The sequence below is a fragment of the Stigmatopora nigra genome, chromosome 9 (assembly GCF_051989575.1).
Source record: "Stigmatopora nigra isolate UIUO_SnigA chromosome 9, RoL_Snig_1.1, whole genome shotgun sequence".
NCBI classification, from domain to species: domain Eukaryota; kingdom Metazoa; phylum Chordata; class Actinopteri; order Syngnathiformes; family Syngnathidae; genus Stigmatopora; species Stigmatopora nigra.
In genome coordinates, this window is record NC_135516.1 from 4351133 (window position 1) to 4374486 (window position 23354).

The window sequence follows — 23354 nt, forward strand, 5'->3', positions numbered from 1 at the left end:
CCAGTTTCCTCCCTACATCCCAAAAACATTTAAACTGGGTTGGCTGAGCTCTCTAAAATATCCCTAGGTACGAGTGTGCGAGTGAATGGTTGTTCATCTCGTTGTGCCCTGTGATTGTCTGGCAACCAATTCCAGTGTGTCTAGTAACAAGGAGCTCCAGCACCCCCTGAGATAGGACAGATAAGACAGTGCAGAAAATAAATAAAAATGAACAAATGACACAATACAGGATACTACATTTCCTTCCAGCAATACAGTTGACCAAATCTGTTCGTTAAAGTATACTTAGGCTGCTATCACTGTTGCTCAATATTTGGCCTGCACGTAATCTATTTTTTTAAGACCCAAAGATGCTATCTACGGTGGTGGTAGAGTGGTTAGCGTGGCGGCCTCACCGTGGGAGACCTAGGTTCAAATCCAAGTTGGTCCACCTGTGTGGAGTTTGCATTTTCTCCATGCGTGGGTTTTCTCCGGGTACTCCAGTTTCCTCCCCACTTTCCAAAGACATGCATGTTAAGCTGATTGACACTCTAAATTTAGCGTAAATGATTGTTGGTCTCCTTGTGCCTGCGATTGGCCGATGACCAATTCAAGGTGTCTCACACCTCAGGTGGGCTAGGCTCCAGCACCCCATGCGACCCCAGTGAGGATAAATCAGTTGAGAAAATGAGATGAGATGAGAAAAGATGCTTCCTTGGAATGAGTCAAGTGGCCAGCCACTTGCCCCTGAGATGACCAAGTGGAAATGAGAGAAAAAGAAGGGGCCAATTGTATACCCCGTGTCTGTGTGTTCTTGTCTTTGCGTCATAGAGTGAACGTAGCACTGCGGGGCAGCACTGCGCCTCCTGAGCGTTCTTGGACCCTGGACACCCCCTCCCTCCTTCTTCCCTCCGTGGCCCCCCACTCACACGCTTAGCTGTGGAAAGCCCACCGCCACAAGCACCCCCACCTCCTTCCCCACCGCCTGTCTCGCGCTCCCTCGGCGGCTCCCACTCGCCTTTCCGCTCCGTGTTTCAGCTGAGGGGCTGCACGCGCACGTCGCGCTACTGATAGCCACTTTACACTCCGCGTGGAAAGTCAGCTTGTCACTTTCTCCCTCTCTCTCCCTCTCTCTCTCTTTCTTTTCGACACACATTGTTTCTTCCTTCGGCAAGCTAACAGTGAGGTATCAACTACTTTTACCTGGCGTTTTTCTCCGATGCTCAGACATCGCTCCTGTTGTTAGGGAAAAAGTTTGGGGTTTGTTGTGAGGATAAAAAAGAAGCCGGAAATCGAGGACAGTTCCACGGAAGTAGTGGATTCTGCTACTAAGAGGTGAGTGACAATACTTTCCGGGTTTGAAGCTTGCAGAAAGTTTACGCCAACTCGTCCTTTGTGGGGTTTTGTTGTGGTTTTGAGTGGTATCGCCGGTCGTTTATTTTGCTTTAAACACTCTAGCCAAGTGACTTCGAGTGTCTCTTTGGACTCGCACTTTTCTGCGTGTGCGTTCTTTCTTGGTCGGTTAGATTGCGTTAGGCGTGCGCGTGCGCGTTTGTTTGTTTGTGTTGCGTGCGCGCGCGCGCGTCTCGGCACTTGTCAGGATTCCTAATCAACAAAGTGTCCTTCTGAAAAGATTTGATGAGGATGAGGATTATAATGTGTGTGTGCGCGTGCACGCGTTGTCATCGCCTCCCTGTTTACAAAATTTACATCTAAATGCATATACACTTTAATACACCGCTAAACAGCACATTAATTACAATAATTCGCAGTTTTCTAGCTTGCCTGTTATTTTAAGACAAATTAATTAGTTTTCGATTTTTTGTTCAATGGAAAAAAATAAGACTGAAGGAATTTTATCGTTTTTATTTCTTACAAAATGATTTTTTCTTAACTAAACTGGAAATGATCATGGTTGTTCAACTTTTTTAAATCATTTTATAGCTTTGAGAGATTATGCATTACACTAATAAGGGACTTTATCCTTTTTTTAAAATGCAAATGTACAAACAAACTTTCCAAAACTAAACGGGACGCAATAATTAGAAAATAGGATTTGAGGGGGGAAAATGTGTTCGTGGGAGCCTCAACAATTCAATTTATGAATTAGAAATAATAATGTCTGACAATCACGGGCGCGCACGCAATTGCCGCACACACGCACGTAACAGGCCTGCAGTAAGGAAACACCTGTTAACTGGGAGCCACTATAATTTACATCCCCCCTCTAAACAAGCAGCGCCCAGCTGGTGGAAGCCCCCCAAGGCCTTCCCGATTTGTGAACGGGCACCGCCAACTAAAATCGGCATGCCTTAATATCATCTCTCGTTTTCAATGCCGTTAGTTTTCTCCTCGCTTTATTAAGAATGGATGTATTTTGACGCATTTTTTTCGTGAGAGGAAATATTTCTATTTTCACTATAAATAACACTTTTTTTATTATTACAAAAATAAGCGCGGATGCTTACTTCCCTTGAATTTGGAAAAAAAGTTTAAATATTTTATAACAAAACGGATAGTGATCGGCTTTTTTAATCATTTTTTTATTTAGAGCTTGTTTGAATTCACTTAATAAAATGCGCATTAGAATTAACGTTGCATTTGAAACAAGGCATCATTTTCAGAAGCGTGAAAATGACCACCTCTTTTCTAAAAGAAGAAAAAAAAGAAAATGTCTTAATTGTCAATTAAGCCCGTAAAGAGGAAAAAGAGGTGAAGTCAAAGCGGTACTTGAACACAACACACACTTAACCCACTAGAAAAGGAAATAACAAAAACGGGTTAGTTTGTGGGTTTGGGGGGTAAAAAAGAGAAGACAAAACCGACTAGGCATCAAGTGATCATTGCTTTGATGCCAGTGATGGATGGCTTGAAATTGATTTATTGATCGTCGGATCAACCAACCCTGACTTCTAACGACCAGGCGAGCCTGTTTAATTTCCAACTAAATGCGCTGGACGACACTTAGCTTTTAAATGCATATTAATAGGTATTATGGATATGTTCCGCATGCCGCGTTAAATTCCCTTAAATCTCTCTAGAACAGGCGGGTGGAAAAAAAAGTATAAATGTTTTCATAAAGCATCCGGTTTGAAAACATTAATGCGAAGGTTTGTTAACAACCCCGTTAATAAGTTATGTAAACTACTCATCCTTATTAAAATTAGTTGACCTAACGGCATTCAGATTGACTTCATTATGATAGTAATAATGCAAAAAATCATGTTCAAAAGAACAGAGTATTTGAATACTAGCGTTAGAAATCAATCACTATTTCTATTTAATATAAAAAAGGTTAATTAAAATAATTTTCCCATTAGGCCTTGAATACAGTTTCTATGTAAGCTGGGTAAAATGAAGATATTATTACTGTCTTTATTGCATTTTAATAATTATTTTAAACGTGTGGCTATATTTATTGCATAATTGTAATTTAGAATTTTTAAGGTGATTGACATTTATTTAAAAAAAATAAATATGTACTTATTTTCACATTACGCCCCTTCAACTGCAAAGTGTCGGGCCGTGTCCGCGTGCATCAGGTTATTATTTCCTCATTTAGTTTTTCAACCTCAGTGATTTATAGACCAACGCCCATTTTTTTTCAATTGAATAGACGGACTGTTTTAAATATGGCATTGCTTAAAATTTTGCATTTTGTTTATATCCACATATCTATCGAAATCCCCTATTTTGTCCATAACATTGGCATTAAACTGCTAAAAAAATAATTCAAAAATACACATAAAGTATCCAAATAGAAACAAAAATAAGAAACAGCCGTCTTTAGTTTAATATTCACATAACACAATGTCTGATTTTAGTGGTATAATGCGATTGATTTACGGGTATAATGCCGGTATGTTTCTCTTTGATTCGCACGGGAATTAAAGGGGGAGGATGATCCCGAAAAGTAGCAAATGATGATTTATTTTCGAAACCCGTTCCTAGTCCTTTTTTTATTGCTTAACATTGATCTCTGGCTCTCTGCGCACTCTACAGCAAGAAGTGAACTTAAATTAATGTCCATTTCACACCTCTACATCGGGTCGATGGCTGTTGAGTGAAAAGTTTATTTCAATTGGAATCCAAACACGCAAAACGGACCTTTACATAAAATCCAAATTTAAACGGATTTGCGCATCACGGAATCCCTTCAACAGTTAGAGACGATTTTATCAAAAACTTAAAAAAGTGGAGGCTTTGTAATGCATATAATAATATTTTTGTATATGCAATTATAATATTGTATTTCTGTTTTATTGAAAATTACATTCTGTTATTTCAATGTGCTCAAAATTGGGCTATATGTTAATTTACTATTCCACATTAACCCATCATGACACAGACAGTAAATTAAGCAAAGATCACCCATTCGCGCCTTGTTTGTGAATAACCCCCCCTCCCTCCATGACCCCCCCCCCCCCCCCCCCCAACAACCCCTCCAGTCCTCTCGCCACCCTGCCCCAGCCCCTGGTCTATTACGTATTATCAATATGCACTAATTCCTCATTCTTTATTATATGGAAATCCTCGTGTCCCTGAGAGGCTGCAATCCGCCTACTCTCTCAGGTGTACATTTTATTATCATGTTGCGTTAATAAACGCAGCGAACGCAAGATAATTTGACAAGCAGAGTGTAATTGAAAGCAAGACATGCAGAGCTAAATAACAAATGTTTGAGCACCCACAGTAAGGAAATGATCCATGCTCGCTCTGCGCCTCTTAAAACTTCCAAGCCCAATCTTTTTCATTTCCCCCTCAGCATTTGAAGCCTTCCAAACTTCTAATTTAAGTATATTTAGTCAATTCTGATGTTTTTTTGCAGCACACGTTAAATATAGATTTAAAAAAAGAAGGTTTATGTGGTAATTGTCACAATCTGCTGGTAAATTAAATTGTTGTCTTTATTGATGACGGGGAAAGGAGAGTAGCTCTAGTTCAGTCATTTTCTATTGGAAGGAAATCACTTGATGGAGGTGAAGCACACCGTGTTTAATGGTTTGATTGCATTGGAGACGGCAGGGACTACTAATGCAGTTGTTGCTGAATATCACTGGCAACAAGAGAAAGTCAGCCAATGAGCCTAATGAGGGAGAAGGAGTTGTGTCGGATGTCCAATACTTTCTCTATCGCTGGGTGTCTCTTTCTCTCATTATGCCCCCCCAACAACATCATCATCTCTCTCAGGTTTCTCCGTTCATTTGTCACTTACTCTTCGTGCACACACCCGCTTTTGGAGCACATAGCATAATCGATTGTAAGCGCTGGGAATGTGTAGATTACTTATCATTTTTCTCCCGGACGCCAGCTGTGCATCCAGACTGGAGATGATACAAGAGGCCTGAGCTCACCATACACACCTACCCGCATGCAGACGTTTAACCGATACAAGATCCGCATTGCACAAATGGCTGCCTTGTGTTTAGTGAATGTAAAGATTTGGTTCTTCATTACAGAGCACTATTCACTCTCATATTTCTCTGTCTCCTTGTTGACCTCCATGTGGAAGAGGTCCCAGCGGCAGTAAGTTCTCTTTTGTTGTAAGGGTCTTGATTAACTCTGCAATTGAAAACAATTAGAGGCAAATGTGTGAGTGTTTGCACATCCCAACAGTTTTGCTTTGTTAGACTTAATCGGCTTGGATGCTGATTGTTGATCAAACCAGACAGAGAGCATCCAGTTGGCCAGCCCGCCTTGAGATTAGCGACCGCTGCCGACAGAACGCAACCATAAGAGTTATTGCAAGTTGACGTTGTGCCACACGCACTCACTCAGCCACACTTGTAAAGGGCAGATAGCAAGCACACCTGTCAATCAGTAAAGACGTTGGTGTCATCTGTCAGTTTGTCGGAATTGCTTGCAGTCGGTGACTGGTGTTTCTGCTGTACGGTGACCAGGAGAAAATGATTTGTCACTGAATGGTTTGTGATTTGTATCCTGTGAACTGTGTATGAAAAGAAATCCTTGCCCCAGGTTCAGGGCGTGACACGGTGTCTCCAAATATCCCCAGAGTACAAGTCTTTATATCCCATTTTATTATCGTTTTTTTTTTTTTTTTTTTGGTATATCGCATCAGTAGGAGGCGAAGTGAAGGAGTTGTAACCGCACTGTCTTAATCAAGCTCTTAGCAAGCTGACAAACTTTTTAGCATAAGTTGCATGAGCCCACCTGTTTTTTTTTCAAATATTTCTCTCATTATCCATTTCCTATTCTTACAATATGTGCATATTCCCTTTTTAAAAATCTTGCAACTATACCAGTACTAATTGCAATCTCTTTTTGATGCATCCGTTTGAAATTAACTCGGGTGTTAAGTGTTTTGAGAAGGTTGTTACTTGGTGTTATGAGCTATATGAGCTCTAGCAACAGAAACTCAAGATAGATCCCACACAAATCAGTTTGTCAAATGGCAAAATATAGTAGGAAAAAAAGGTTAATTTGATGCATGTTCACAAGATTTGTGATTTGCATCATGAATGACTACATTTTAAGTATATCGACTGTTAATTTGTTCACCAAAAAGATGGATACACTTCATTTTATTTTACATTACATTTACATATTTATGTTGTGTGGCTCCATGATGCCAGTGGTTAGCTCATTGACCTCACAGCTCTGGGCTCCTGGGTTCAAATCCAGGTCACATCCACCTGTGTGGAGTTTGTATGTTTTCCCCCGGCCTGCGTGGGTTTCTTCCAGGTACTCCGGTGTCCTCCCACATTCTGAAAACATGCAGTATAGGCTGATTGGACACTCTAAAAATTGACCCTATGTCTGGGTGTGATGGTGAATAGTTGTTTGTTTCCTTGTGCCCTGATTGGCTGGCCACCAATTTAGGGTGTCCCCCGCCTCTGGCCCGAATTCAGTTGAGATAGGATCTATCATTCCCCGCAGACCTAGTGAGGATAAAGTGGTTCAGAAAATGAGATATTATTTATGTAGCACTTTAGATACAACTGCTACTGCAACAAAGTTCTTAAACACAACTCGAACATAAGACAATATATTATAACCTGATTTAGGAACAAAAATGTGGTATGAAGTTACTGAAAAAATTAATCAATGCATGTATGAATGAATAAATTAATTAATAATACATGGAGAAAAAAAGTCAAATTAAAATGACTTGTATGAATTAATACATATTAAATATATGAAAACAAGCAAAACAAAAAATAACTCAGTTTGAACTCACACTCTTTTAAAGCTAACGAGTAACGTGTGAAGGAAAAATGGTGTGCACATGGAAGGCCATCTTTTGTCTTCTATCTACTGCTTATACTTTGGAACCTCTAAGAGCATCATGTGTCCTTAAGCAGATATGGATAGAGAAGCCCTTCAAAAAAAGGCGAGACAGACCAATTGAAAGCAAATAAAGTTCCTGAAACAACTCTTAGATGTTGAGCAAGAAAGTACAGGGAGGCTAGAAAAGAAAAACATGTTCCCTCTTACATGTTAAAGTTGAAAGGTTAAAGGCCAACAGTAGCATTTTTGGACGTGGAAGTTGAAATGTTTGAGGGAGGACTGGCTGACGCCAAACTGAAGTGCATTTGAGTAATTCTGCCGATATGTGTTTTGGCACTGCAAATTTCTTCTGCGTGAAAAAAGTTTTCACCTATGCCAGCAGAGATGAAAAGCTGGACTTGACCATCATGTAGATTTGATGCCCCAATAAAAGATCAAATCTAAATCACAAGCTAACACTATTTATTAAGCCATTTAAATGAAAAATAAATGGACTCCCATTTTACAATGAGGTGGAATTGCGAGTCGCAGTGTAGTAAACACACGTACACACTCACGTAAAAAACACAACTTAAAACCAATGTTAGGTTACGCACACTCAGAAATACGAGAAACAACGCTGTGACAATCAAGGGTCAAAGGCACATGAATCAGGAACTCACCATCGACCGTTGCTCCTCTGCCAAGGTCCCAGAAGAAGAAGGTGCCTGTAAAGTGACTTTTGGCCAGACATTCGTGCTTAAATTATGCCGAGAGCTGCTCCCCCAACTTGGGGTTGGCTCTGGTGTCCGCCTAGAGTGCGCTGTTTTTGAGTGTGGTGTCGGGAAATAGCTAATGGAAAAGCAACTCTAATACTATAATTTAAAAAGAAAACAAAAAGGTAGATAAGGGAAGTGTATTTAGAATTTGGGGGATGTTTCATTGCATTTCACATTTCGGATCTTGGACTTTTACCCTATACCTTTCCCATTGAGGCTTTTTGTAACATGAATATTTTGTATGTAGAAGCATCCATAAGTAGCAGTACAACTGTATATGGAAACTCTGCATACAATAAAGCATAATGCAAGAGTCTACCTGCTTGGTTGAATATGCCATCCCAAACATTTAATATAGTCCCTAAATTGTACAGTGATTTAAAAAAACAACAACAACAATGTATGGTGATAACTCTTACACTTTGAGAACAATCCCATTGTTAATGAAGTTGATAGTATCTTTTAAATGTAAAAGACATTGTACCCCAATTTTGACAGATGGTTTCAGGGAATGCACTTGGGAATGGATCATTCATTAACTTCCCATGTTCAATTACAGGTAGCTTTAAACCTTTATTAATAAAAGAGCTTGATAGTTCACAATAAAATTGTTATACGTTGCATTTGTATAGTGGGTAAATGGTGAAATGCTCTTATCTAACTGAAAATGGAAAAGAAGTTTGCAAGTGCCACTCTAACTTTTTTCTGGCATCTGCATTGGGTGTGACCCACACTCAAACTCATACAAAAACAACTACACAGACTCAATGAATTCTATGTCTTCTATGCCAGTTGCATTAGATCAGCAAAATGTAGAAAATGTTGCCATTACAGGTAATGATTCATTGGAAAAATACTATCTAGTAGATATTATACATATTCATATACATGTATGTACGTATTCCTATTAAGAACTGAGCATGTATTTCGAAAACTGTGACAAGTCTGAGTATCATCTGCTGTTGGTGATTGTCTATAGTGAGATAACATTTTGGATAAAACTGGATTATGCTTTGGCAAAATGATGGACCCCAATAAAATAGAAATGTCGAATCAACCGTGTAGGCGGTAAAAAATTACTGGAAACAACATACATGGAATTTTAAATTTGCTGGACTTCATTAGCAAGATAAATATCCTATTAAGTATTGCTGAGTGGTTAGCCCATCTTCCTCACAGTCTTTGAATGTTCTCCTGGGCTTGCGTAGGTTTTCTTCAGGTACTCCGGTTTCCTCCCACATCCCAAAAAGCATGTTGACTAGAATGGTCTCCAAACCGGTCCTCGAGGGTTACTGTGGGCGCAGGTTTATGTTCTAACCGATCCAACACAAACAGTTTAACCAATGAAGTTCTGCTGAAAAATGAAACACCAGACTGCAATCCACTGATTGCACTTCTAGGGTACCATATTGGTTGGAACAAAAACCAACACCCACTGCAGCCCTTTCTGTAATAGTTTGAGGACCACTACTCTAAAATGTCTGTGGGTATGAGTGTGATGGTGACTGGTTGTCCGACTCCTTGTTCTCTGCGATTGGCTGGCCACCGATTCAGGGTGTCCACCAACTTTCTATTATAAACTCCATATAACTGATGTCTAGGTTAGCTTGGATAGGTTACAGAAGTCCCCGTTAAAATAACCAGTACGGAAAATGAATTAATGAATAAGTATCAGTTTGACTTTAATTTCTTCTATTGATATGTTTCACCCGAACATAACAGCCTACAATTATTTCAATGTTCTTTTTAAAAAAATTTCTTGATGTGGTTAAGCACATCAATGGTGACACAACAATTTTAACATTGGTAAAACTGTCACTTTAGGTACACATTTCACACAAATTTCCTACCCTCCAGCACCTACCCCTTGAGTGTAATATCGCAGCGACAGCTGTATCATTCTTGTACACTGTAATCAAATTATGCAAGCGTGGTAAATGTTCCCCTGTGACATTTCTATTATAAAATGCATATAGCTTGTGTCAAACAATGAGTGGCTGATATCCCCTCAGTGGCAAATGGGCTTGTAAGTGGCACAGACTAATGTTATGAGTGTGTGTTGGCTGTAATTATGCTTATATTTTAAGTTTGTGCAGATGTGCAGTAAATGTGTCTGTAGTCATTGGTGAAGGTTGTGGTGAAATATAAGTGTAAAATTGTAGTTCACTGTTATCAAGAGACATTCAAATGAGTACTATATATTCAATGGATTTATTTGCATCACCTGATATTTCTGAGAAAAATCCCAATCAATGACATTTTACATTCATTTTCTTCTTTTACATTATATTATGTTAGTTTCAAATTCTATCTTTCCTTTGGCCTATAGTAAAGTAGTGGTAAATATCCATGTTGTGATGTTTAAAAGTAGAAACTCAAGGTGCAGCTGAAAAAGATACAAGCAAACATAGGAAAAGCCATACTTGCAACCTTCGTGAGGATAAGCATACAAAAAAATGATATCCAATGGATTTGTTTATTTATTTATTTATTTATTTTGTCGACAAATGTGTTAATTCCAGTAAAGTTAGGTGTCGCAGGTCGATAAATAATTTGAAAAAGTCAACATATATGTAATATGAGATGGCATGGCATAAGTCCAGATCAGGGGTGTGCTAGCTTCAGCAATTCTAACCACGACACTATCTTGCTGTTCGTTTGCGGTAGTGTAAAACATCTTAATGTGCCTGGGCTTCTCCTCTCAGTTTACCCTAAGTTTCTGCGAGTCACTTTATGCTAGATGGAGGACGTGTGCCAAAGATGAGATCAGGTTTTGTAATCGATTTCCAAGGTTCTTGTGTACAACTGAAACCACATAACATATGAAGTCCTTTAAAGTTCTGAAGTTTTCCTCTACTTAAGTAGCATTTTGGATGCTTAGCAAACCAAGCACTTTCAAGTTAGCCTCAGATAAAGATCGCTTGAATGTTATTTTATCGTTTCATTGGCTGCCCCTCTGCAATTGCCAGCTCGACCAATCACAATCTCTGATCTAATCCCCGAGAGGAAGAACTCTAGCCTGTTGCCACGCATGCTGGGGTCGTGAGGTCAAGTACAGCTAATTTATTCACTCAGTCAAATTTCCTCTGGCCCGTGGATGGCAGATGGAGGGGTCTGATATGATATCACCCAGCTGAATCACTCTAGGGAGAAGAGATTTAGGGAAAGGAGGGTGAAAAAGAGCAATCTGAGGAGATGAGAAATACGGGGGAGATGCAAAAGGAAGGTCGGACTGCAAAAATGATAAAAGAATAAATTAAAAGAGGAAAGTTTTTTAATATATATACACACATTACTTGTGGGGGTTGAAACCTGAAAGATTCTTGTCAAATATGTTTTGTGAGTATGGGGGTGGGTGGTAAAATACATGTGTGCCCTTATCTTGAGACAAGTGGTTCTGGTCCAATAAGATCTGAAAGATGGTAGGAATAAGCAGCTTAGACTGTGATCTAGATGGTGAAGGGAAGAGAAATAGTGCTAGGAGGATGAGAGGAGATGAGGATTGTGAGAAGGGGGTGGATTGATTTGCAGAATTGAGGACAAGGAGGAAACACTTGGGAAGAGCTGAAGGGCAACACAGATTCCGAGTGGAAAGATGCAATGAATTAACTTTTTTACTAAAAAGCTGGCAAATTCGAGACAAAGTAACATCGGTAACAACTTTTCGTTTTTGATGTGTTTTACTTGATCAGATGGGAAAAGTGTGTTTTAACAAAAATGCAAAAAATTGATGCAAATTCAACATGTTGACTTCATTGTTCCTAGTGATCCACTCCGGTACACAAGGAAAATGGCTTTATACTAACTACTGTTTTTTTTTTGTGTCCTCGCAGCTTGACCACAGAAAGATGAGGAACCGACTTTGACAACCTTCACTGAACTTCAGCTTTCGTAATATTTCTGACACACTCCCCAATTAAAGAGCTTCAACTCTAGATTTAACAGGACACTATAAGCCAAAGAGCAGAGCATTCCAACCAGAGGGAAACTTGTTCTAAAAGAAGTTGATCAACAAAAGTAGATCTTAGCTCTACTGACAAGAAATGAAATTATAACACATAACACAACCAGATAAGCCACTACCAAAATCAGCTCACAACCTTTATCAAGGGGGCTGTGTTCAGTTCCTCCGAGGAGGAAACAGTTTCTCCTCCTCAATTCTTCTCAACCACTCAAATTCATTTAAAAATGGACCTTCACAGAGCAGCATTCAAGATGGAGAGCTCCTCATACTTGCCAAACCCCCTGGCATCACCAGCACTAATGGTACTGGCCTCCACTGCAGAAGCTTCTCGTGATGCATCTATTCCTTGCCAGCCACCACGTCCATTTGGTGTCCCAGTTTCTGTTGAAAAAGATGTTCACTTGCCATTTAACAATGGTTCATACACCTTTGCATCCATGTACCACCGCCAAGGTGCTGTCCCACCAGGTTTCCCTAACAGGGATTTTCCTCCATCCCTCCTCCACCTTCATCATCAGTTTGCACCACCAAACCTGGACTGTTCACCAATTAGCATGTTGAATCACAGTGGTGTTGGGGCCTTCAGACCCTTCGCTTCTCCTGAGGATCGAGATGGAGTACCGGGTGGTTATCAGTCTGCCTTCACACCGGCTAAACGCCTCAAAGGCTGCCTGGATACCGATGCTTCGCCCCATCTCCGGTATTCTGATGCCGAGGGTAAAGAATATGACTTTGGTGGCGTGCAGATCCCACCTGGGAGCTCGCCCAGCAGCGCCTTGAAGGCTGTAGAGGACAGCGGAAAGAAGATCTTTGCTGTGTCCGGCCTTCTTTCAGACCGAGAGACGTCTTCCAGCCCTGAAGACCGTATTGAGCGCTGTAAGTACACAATTATTGCACATTTCCATTTTTTTTGTAGCATTCATACTGATGAATAACAAAAAATGCTAGAGCAATGTGTTTATGATCGCTAAGACATTACTGTTCACATCCTTCAAAAATTAAAGAATAAGGTAAATCCAATTTAGACACTTTAATTGGAAAGAGAAACTTGATAATGAATTTTTTATACTTAAATCACACACCTCAATAAACAATTCCATCCATGTTTTCATGTCAGTATATCTCTTGGCTGACCCAAATCTAGCTTCAGAAGCCCACCAGCTACACTTGTCACATTAGTATTCACCAAGGGAGGGGATGCCATTTGGCCCCCTTTCACTATGCATACTGTATGTGTGTCGGCCATGCTCTTAGCAATCAGTATTCATTATAGTTCCACCCTGGTGGCCAAAAGTTTTACCTATGTTCAGAATACCTTATGATGGTATCTGACAAAGCCTGAAATTTAGACAATTTCAAATACAAGCTACTACAGGCATCAAAAGATAATCAATAGATTCTGTAGTTATTATGTAAATGTATTACTTAGTTTGTCCTGTTATAGTTGTTTGTTTTGAACTTTCCACAGTTTATTTCAGGTAGATTTTTATCTTGATGTTTGTCTTCTTTGTACCTGGCTTTTGTAGTTATCAGCTCATGTGTGTTTTGGTGGGATGAATTCTTGAACTAATAAATGGGACACAGAGGCGACGATCTGAGACTGATCCTATAAAAAGAAAGGGGTAAAAAATCATTCGATGGAAGTATAGATGGGAACAAGAAGGATGTAAGGAGTGATACATTCTGACAAAATCCAACCTTAATAGCTTTCTGAGGGAAAACCCAAGGAAAAATGTTAAAGTATGAAACCACCCGAACAATTATGTAAATGTTTAACATTGATTTGTGAAATGCACAGTATATTGTGGACACTTATAATGGGATATTGTTCAATGTTCACACGTTGATTTGAAGATTTGTAAGTTTTTTGCCAATGTACAATCGAAAAGTGTTTCTTTACTTTCTACTGGAATGGCTGTTTCCCAATCTAATCAGATATAATCTTGGAAATAGCCTCCACCTTTACCATAGGCTTCTAATGCAATTGGATGTGTGGGGCCTCTGCTCACTGAGAAGAATTAGGAGTTCTCCTTCAGTGGTTCTGGTCGAGCATAGGGGCGTTAAGAATAAACAACACTTTGCAAAATCCCATGAGGTATTTGCTATAAAAGTTTTTACAGAAGATTTTGGTGGTGAGATAATGCAGAGAGCACCATGAATATGTGACAGAATACATTTAAAAAAATGTGTATGTATGTATATATATATATATATATATATATATATATATATATATATATATATATATATATATATATATATATATATATATATATATATATATATATATATATATATATATATATATATATATATATATATATATATATATATATATATATATATATATATATTAAATTGTTTTTATAAAAGCAACAATGTATGATGCTTAGCATTTCCTATTCCTCCTTTTTAGGGTTTTCAGTCAATACTCGAGTAGAAAACATATAGCTGAAATCAAGTTAGCTTCCATAGGATTGAAGGTCATTGCTAAAAAAAAAGCAAGTGACTATCAGTTGAGTAACTTTTGCACACTTAAAAAACATAAAATCCTAGAAAGGTTGACAGGCAAACTAGAACTGAACAAGACAAAATGTTAAATTTTTATGGTGGGATCATTCACACTTCTGTAAATTCATTGTTTTTTTTATTACAAATCAATTCTCATAACACATAATCTGAGGTGTGTGAAGAATTATCCTTACTTAACCAAATACACTAATTCAACTTGAAAAGTATTACATGTTCATGTTGTGCTCTGTGCATTTCTGCTGCAAAACACTTCAAGCAACATCCGTCTCCACTATGCAAAGCCTTCCCAAATCCCTCCAATGCACAGGGAGACACGTTGGATGTTAACTAAACTCGCTAACCTATCAACCGCTAAACCGGCTCATAAAGGCTGGATCATGCCTTTTAGGATAAGACGTCACATTTTTGTAAATGCTATTACTTCGACTTAATTCCATATTGCCTCTCAAGCAGATCCAATCAAAAGGAAGATTGTTGAAAAAAGTGAAAACGAATCTGTATCTGTACAGAATTATAGGGTTGTTGAACCCTGACATGTTTTCTCTTTCAGCGTTGATATTATGTCACTGTATGCAACATTGTTGCATACAACCAGATTTAAGAGGAATTTCTAAAGTACCACAATATATGTTGCACAAATTATGCATTAGGCTTGATCTGATGACAATATTTTTAATAGGGAATTTTCTACTCTTCTACACATTTACCCCGTTCTTTATCTTTTTTCTTTAATGTTTACTTTAGTTATTTTACTGCCCACAAAGAAGAGATGTTGTTACCTTGCTCTTTTGGTTCATAGTACTAAGTTTGTTCATTTGCATTTCATTAAGTTCACGGTCGTGAGGGGTGCTGGAACCTATCCTAGGCAACTATGGGCAGCAGGTGGGTAACAGCCCAAATAGGTTCCCAGTTATTATTAAAATTGCCCTGCAAAAAGGAAGAAACGTTATGTTGGGGATTGTGATAGGATTTTCATTATGAATGTTTTGATATCATTTGCAATACACCGACAACTCTGAATTCTCATACTTTCCTTTCCCCTGTGTTTTCACCTGTCTTTTATTTTTTCCTTGACGTAGTACACGAGAGGTTAAAAATATCTGTCAAGGAGATTGAAACACTCATCCTTTCTCTTGTCTTCACAAAAATCTGTCGCCTCCACCTTGGCAGCCCTCCCCCCCTCTATCTCAGCCTGTCACGGTCCAGTGGCAGGGTTAAGTTAAGTAAGAGTGTTCTCATAATTAGGACTGGGACTTGCTTGCCTACCGCAGTGTGTGAGTGTGTGTATGCGTGTGTGAGTGTCTTCCTGACAGTGCTTAGCCAGATGTTAAAAGCCTTGTCCCTCTCTTGTTGGCTCCCTGTCAGTCCCCAACTGTGCGGTACACACAAATGCCCACCAACCCTGCCCCAATTATAATGGTGGTTGTCGCTCTAACATAAAACCCTAATCCAATAGTTTGGATAGATGTTCTCTCATCATATCCACACTGTAAATTTTTGGTTTAGGAGAAACATGTTCAAATGCTATAACCCTTTCTTTTGAAGGATCCACCCCTTCACTGCCCCTGCCGATGCGAGACATTGCAGCAAGCATTGTAGTGTGTATTTTAGTGTAAATCTTGTGGTCACTCTTGCAATGATGGTTCTGCTCAAGGATTAGTCCCTCCCTTTTGAGCCTTTTGTCACCGCAGCCTCTCCATTTGGACATAGATAACATTGTGTGTATTTTCTTAAACATGATCCCTGATGTTTTACATCATATTTAAAGCCTTACACATTCAAAACAAACCAATAAAACTAATTCAGAAGTACTAAAAAGTTATTCAGGTGCTTTTTCCTACACCCACTGTCTACAGTGATAAAGTTATTGACACACTATGCCTTTATCAAATGAGTCAAAAGATGAATTTCTCTTCATTTTCTCATCTTTCTACTTTACACCTCTGTTGCATACTCCTGATCACTCCTCCCACCATTTCTGTCCTTATATCCTTCTCACTTCCTCTTTACACCCCCTCTCCTCCTCAGTAATCTAATCTGCAGCCAGTTTGTGGATGCAGTCTAGTGTGACAGAACCCTCTCTCCCTTCTCCCCCCTCTCACTTTCATGCACATAACCCACTCACACACACACATACACACTGTTCCTAAAAAGGCCCACTGGCTTGGCAGAGGGGCCGCACCCCTCCCTGTCCTGGTCACACCCTCTTTAATATTGAATTATTCATCAAATCTGATTGGTTCCTGCTGATGGTAGCCATGATGCGAATGAACAGTTTGTGTGTCTACGTGTGTGTGTGTGTGTGTGTGTGTGTTCATGTCTGTTCTGTGAGGAGGAGGCTATGAGTTTGAGTTAGTTGTCCTTAGCTGTACTCACACAAATGCACACTTAACACATTTATGTTAGTATAGTTGCTAAACCCCTTGCATCATCAGCCTTTCAACCCAAAACTAAACTAAACTGTGATTTTATTTTATTTTTAACCTAATTTGCAAATTACAATTAGCATATGCAAGATAAAAATCCCCAAAGTCCCTTCTAAAGGTGACACAAATCAATAATGGATGTTTTATATGCATGCTTAAGTGTGTGCTTGCTCATATCATTTGAACAAGAATCTAAAGTAGGAGTGCCCTCTACGTGAAAGAGTCCAGGATAAAAAGAATTAAAAAGATTCAGTATGTTTTTTTTGTTATAAGCTCATTTCTGTTTTGGTTTTCTTTACAGGATGTCACAAAATTGAGTCCTAAAGGACATTTTAAAACTATGAGATGAAGCCATTGCAAATATTCAGTGTGAATGATAAGCATATACTAGGACATTTGTTAATGTGTATAATTGGATGCAGGAAATTAAGACAGCACAGCCCTGGCACTAACTAGTTCGAGTTATTATGCATTTCAATGTTCACCTTATGAAGCAGCTCAATGCCATTTTTCACACTCTGTTCTTTGTAAATCCCACCATAATGTGCTATATTCGAAAATATCCTTATTTGCAAAATCAACTACGCCCTCAACATCGAATCCTATTCCCGTGACATTGTCAGGTTTACCCAGCCAATTCTCTGGTGTCCACTTGTACGCGTAGAAAATTGCATTCATGGTTCTGGCCTTATTAAAGGCGTGAACAGCCAATGATCACGGATTTGCTAAACACTTGAGAAAAAGATGGGGACAAATTTGAGGAGAAGTGTTTCACTATTTCCTCAAGTGAGGTGTGTTCTGTATTGTTAATGCCTTTCAATGCATGTTACGTTGATCCTGAGGGGCTGCAGCATACGTAAATGCCACATAAGAGGTAAGTTTGGAAACCGCAGCAATACAAACACATTGTCCTGAAAGAAGCGCAGGTTTGCATCCACGATTTTCCCTTATCTATATACACTTTGTGGATATATCAAAGGCTTACTCATTCTCTCAACTCTTTTAAATTGCTCCAATCTTCCGTACACCTTCCTCCTCCCCCATTCTCTCCCGTCACTAGCTGTGTGAGGAATCCCTGCCCACTGTTCAGCAGATGAATAATTTAGCGGTGTGTGTATCATCTGTTTACCGTGCTAATCCATCTGTCAGCAGGCACCTATCGATTCGCGCCTGCTTGGTAATTGTGCATCCGTGCCACACAGGCACACATGTAAGCGCGTACGCACACATACAGAGACGGAGTCACAATACTGGATGCCGCACACAAACGTACTGGAGCACCTTTATGATGTGCAACCTAGCTCATATTCAGATCCTGATGTTGTCAGCTAGACTTCATCCGCATTGAGTGAAAGTGACTGCAGAGTCAAGGTCAAATGTAGCAATTTGATTGCAAATGCTTGTGGGAGTTCCTTAAAGTCATAATGGGGTTAATTTCTGTTGTTATTTCTACCGAATTATAAGAAAGGTAGATGCAAACTTCTGTCTTCACAAAAAAGTGGATGAATTCTTCTATCTGAAATCAAATTTAACAATACCAGACTACTGGATGCATCTCTTAGGGGAGTTACAGTACATTTCACAACTAAAAAATATTCTTTTTAATAAATACTTGTTCATTTTTCCATATCACTTATTTATTTTTTAATCTGTACCAGTAGTAGTTGACTATGGTGATATACTACATATTAGATAAACATGTTTAATTCTAATTATTTTTATATCATTCATCAAAAGTTTGCAGTTAGTTTCTCACTAAACACAATAAATTCTTCTTTTTTGTTTGTTTCACCTCACAATGACCCAAATTTATGGTATCAAGTCAGGGAACTACAATCCTATATTGTTTTTATTCTTGAGTGCCACAATGCACTAAAACATAATAGGCAAGACTTCAGCGATAATAAAGAGCTCATTTAAGAAGAGACTGAGTAAGATAATTGAGAATTTAGTGGAATAATGAATAAGTAGGTGGAAATTAATGTTTTTAATTTTTTAATGACTGGTTTAAAATCTCATTGATTAATGTCATTAGTTACTTGATTGATCACTAATGGCTGCTTTAGTATGTTAATGCATGCACATCTGGTATACACACTTACCTTAAAACACATACATTTGTGTTTCTGTTACTAACATCTGATACTGTTACGAGCACGTTCATGTTGAAAAAAAGCAAAAAAAAGCAAAAAACAATGGCAAAAGAAATCCATTATCTATCACTTTTTTTTAAAATTCTTCTAAGAATCATCTTAGTGTCATTGTGTGTTCCAGTTGAATTATTATGATCTGTGTTCCAGGCCAGGCCTCTGTTGCTTTGATTAATACAGTAAAAACACTAATATGTTCGCCCGGGTGCACAGTAGGGTTTATTTTCGATGTAGATCGACTAATATCACACCCCCCTGGTAAAATGCGAGGAATTCTGCCCTCTGGGACAAGTGTCACATCTTTGCGTGTGTGTGTGTTTGTGTGTTGGGGGGTTATTTTGTCCTCCATATGTATGTGTGCGTTACTTCATTGCTATATTTGTGTGTATGAGTGTGTGTCAGAGGGTGTTAAAAGAAGGCAGGGGCTTAGCAGAGCAAAAGAGAGCAAATCTGTCAGCTCTCCCTGGGCAGACAACCCTTCTGACCCTCATTCAAAGACATATTGATTCTCCTCTACACCCAACAGAGGAGGTTGTGTGTTTGTGTCCATGTGTGTGTAAGTGCACAAGTGCTTAACACAGCCTGATTTCCCCTGCATATCCGTTGTACTGAGCATTGTTGAATGAGACAAAATATGGTTGATTGTTTAATCAATTTAACAATTTTTCTGTTATTGCTCAAGTTAAAATGTGGAATCAGTTTAGAAAACATAAACCACAAGGTGACATAGTTCACCACTTATTGGCCATCTTCATTTCAAGGAGAGGAAGGTGCTGCATTTGACATCAAAACCTTCTGTGATGTCGCAGTCAGTCCGACTTTAACAAATAACACTCAAAATACCAATATTTATAAGACCACAACTGAAAAAATAATATTCAAAAACACACTGCTACCTTGGTGTTGCATCCCCTCAATCATAAAAATCAATACACCCGCAACTGCAATCAAAATGTATCACCATGTGTGGGGCCCCCTCCTGGTGTAGAGGTTGACTCGGCTGATTTGGGTCCGGGCGGGCGCGGGCTCGATTCCCACTGGTGGTGGTATGATTGTGTGTGTATATGACCGTTTGTCTCTCTTTGTGCCCTACGGTTTACTGGCGACCAGTATAGGGTGTAGTCTGCCTTTCGCCCGAAGTGAGCTGGGTTAGGCTCTGGTAACTCTCCAACCGTTTCGAGGATACGCAGTATTAAAGATAAAAATGAAATGAAATGAAATCCCTATGTGCAGTACTGTCAAGTAAAAGGCAATTTAAAATGGAAAAAGACCCCAAAAGTTTTGAAAAGTCCTCTTGGAATAGGCAAACGTTAACAAGTATTTTCAGCCATAATCAGATTGCTGCACTGTATTTTTACATACATTACGTTGCAGAAGAGATCAAATTAATACATTAAATGTAAACAATCAACATCATATTAAGAACATCCTTGCACTCACCAAAATAGTCCCCCCCCCCCCCCCCAATGCAGTTATTTAAACACAAAATCATTTTCCTTTCTCAAGACTTAATTTTGTTATTCAGTTGGTGTGTGTCTCCATTACAACAAAACTCTGTTTTCTTTGCACATTGAAAAAGTATCTCTATCAAGTCATGGTCCCAGTGTATGTTTGAACGAGCTTTCATACCGGTTAGCTTGCTCTAAGGGTCAGCTTTTCTTGTCTCTTGAGAGTTAACTTCTCTTGAAAGCTCAGTCTTAAAATGGCCTTGCAAGTGCACCAGCTGGTAAATTTACATTTTCCTCTTCTTTGGTCATTGTGTGTCTAAAAAGCAGTTTAGATTGTTCTGGTAAAGGCTCCTAGATATGACTCAAGTATTACTTTTAATATACTGAGAGCTGGTGGATTCCATAAGCAACTATCCAACCACACCGTGCATCCATGTCACATTCAAGTTTCCCAACTAAAGCCCCCTAGCAGGTCATAGTTCCTTGGAGCCATTCCTGATTACAGCCAACTAGGGATCAAATATCTATCATAGGGAACCGAAACACCATTTTGATTTCGAAAGCCTCTGAAAGATTTCAAACAATTATAAACCAAATATTAACAAATTCGGATTGTGTAAAAATCAAATACTGGGTTATGATATGACATGAATATGAATCCATAAAAGAATGAATAATTTTTTAAACAAAAATTCAGATTCATAATGCGCCCCGATACAAAGACAAGATACAAGTACATTTCCTGTATCCGTTATTTTATTTAGAAATTTCTTGGATGCATTGTTTCTAGATTGGCACATTCGCTTCACTCTATTGTGTTCTAATTGGCTGTCTCAAAACAAAAAAAACTCCGTGTCAAGATTCCCTTATGTCCCTTTAGCCAACGTTCGTCGTTGTGTGCTTGAACTTATGCCTAAAGAAGCTGTGGCCGAGTGCCTTCGATGTACTCATAGTCGAGTCTCGACCTGAACCGCACCTTGCGGTGTGTGAATTAGTGTAGCGGGGACTGGCGATTGGGCTGGTGGTCAGTAAGAAGGACATTGACGAGTTAGTCGAGGGGCACCAAAATTCACTCTCAACGAAGGAGGAGTTAATGCAATGCTCGGCAACACGATGAATTCCACAAGAAGAAGGCTGAGGAGGAAGCAGCCACTACTCTAACAGCACAAGTTTGACAACCTTTGTCTTGTGCATTTTAAAAACATTATTGGAAGTCGTCAAAGGCAATTGTTGTTGAATCGATTTTTCTCAAAACGTCCGTCAGCAAGCACTGCCAAAGGGGAACTTAAACCCAAGCAATATTTCACTGTAGAAGAAGAATGATGCACCGAATATTATAAGAAGGAGGATGCCTTGTCTTTTCCTGTTTAGTTGCAACTGAATTTTGTACCGCGAACATCACTAGTGGAGAAAGACTACAATGATCCTATTCCAGCTTTGTTTAGATTTAGAGTTGCGTTTGAAAATGCCTCCAAATTATCCTATCAGCTCTAGAAACAACGAGGCATGATGACAGTGATAAAAAAGTGACATTCCTACTTATACAAAAGGTGTAGCACGCCATTGCAGCACAAATGAATCTACCTTGCGCTATACCAAGAAAGAAGAAGCAAACTTCAGAAAACGGCAACAATATCCAAAGACACCAAGCACTTAGTAACTACTAGGAATAATAAAAATAAACCAGTATTATGGGGGATTTATGCCGTAGAAATGGCAGTGAAGTTAACATGACGAGAGGACATCAACACACTTCTTGAGGGCCACTCAGAACAGAAACCGCCCCAATCTGATGAGGACTTTGTCGAAATGTTCCCATTGGGGAGTGATTAAGAAGAGGGAGCGGACAATGATGAGGATGAGTATAAAGACCGTGGCCTTCTGTTAAGACATCTGCAGGAGACCTTCAATATGGTACGCAGTTAGCAAAAATAGGTCCAGGAGTTTGATGGCAACATGGTCAAAGCCATTGATATGGGCAAACGTCTTATAAAAGATATTTGTACAAGAAAAATACACACAATGTCAGGTACAGTACTTCTTGACACCCCTCCACACACAATCTGGTTCTGATTTTTCATTCTGATCAGGCTCAAATTCATTAATTCATCTTCCATACCGCTGATCGTCAAAATGGTTGCGGGGGTTTCTGGAGCCTAACCCAGCTGTCGTCGGGCGAAAGGCAGACTACACCATAGACTGGTCGCCAGTCAGCCGTAGAATTCAAAGAGAGACAATGACCATCCGCACTCCCAATCATACCAGTGGGAATCGAGCCCGTGTCTGCCCGCACTGAAATCAGGCGAGTGAACCTCTACAGCACGAGGTGACCTACAATCAATTTGATCTATCTTATTTATGAAAAGGTGAGAGGTGGAACACCACACAATGTCACAAAAGTATTACAAATATTGCCAGCACAGTTCATTAGATTTAATGATGCCGATTATTGAAACTTATGATCTATAGATCTTATGAGTAAAAGTGACTTTTGACTTTACCAACTGGAATTCGACCTGATCATTCATTGTGTTTTAAATCACGTCACTGTTTTCCACAAAGCCACCTTAAGCCAAAATAGACACTTAAAAGAAAGAGTTTTATGTGATAAAGCTTTGTAAATGATGATAAAGTAACATCAATAAAACCGGATCACAGCAGACATTTTACAAAGAAATGTGAACATCAATTGCAGCTTTTATGACAAATTCAAAACATGTGCCAGCACATTGTTCAAAAAGAAAAGAACCCTGACTTTGTATCAATGTCAGAAATGTTCAGGTCACATCTTTCAACCTGTCACGGCAGTCCGGAGCAAGGTCTCTGCTAATGGCTGATCGCTGTTCAAA

General features: G+C 39.2%; 1 protein-coding gene across 8 annotated transcripts in view; it reads left to right on the forward strand.

Annotated features, from left to right (window-relative positions):
- The first annotated feature begins 973 nt into the window (after positions 1-973).
- Positions 974-23354, forward strand: part of rnf220a (ring finger protein 220a) — a 125774-nt gene continuing 103393 nt past the window's right edge. For 2 of the 8 annotated variants that reach the window (XM_077724204.1, XM_077724201.1), the window contains exons 1-2: positions 981-1314; positions 11819-12825. In XM_077724204.1, coding sequence (XP_077580330.1) covers positions 12174-12825 — 652 coding nt within the window. In that variant the 5' untranslated portion in view covers positions 981-1314; positions 11819-12173. Of the gene's footprint in view, positions 1315-2746; positions 2903-11818; positions 12826-23354 lie in introns of those variants that run through there. The other 6 variants (XM_077724202.1, XM_077724199.1, XM_077724206.1 and 3 more) reach the window with 6 other exon arrangements.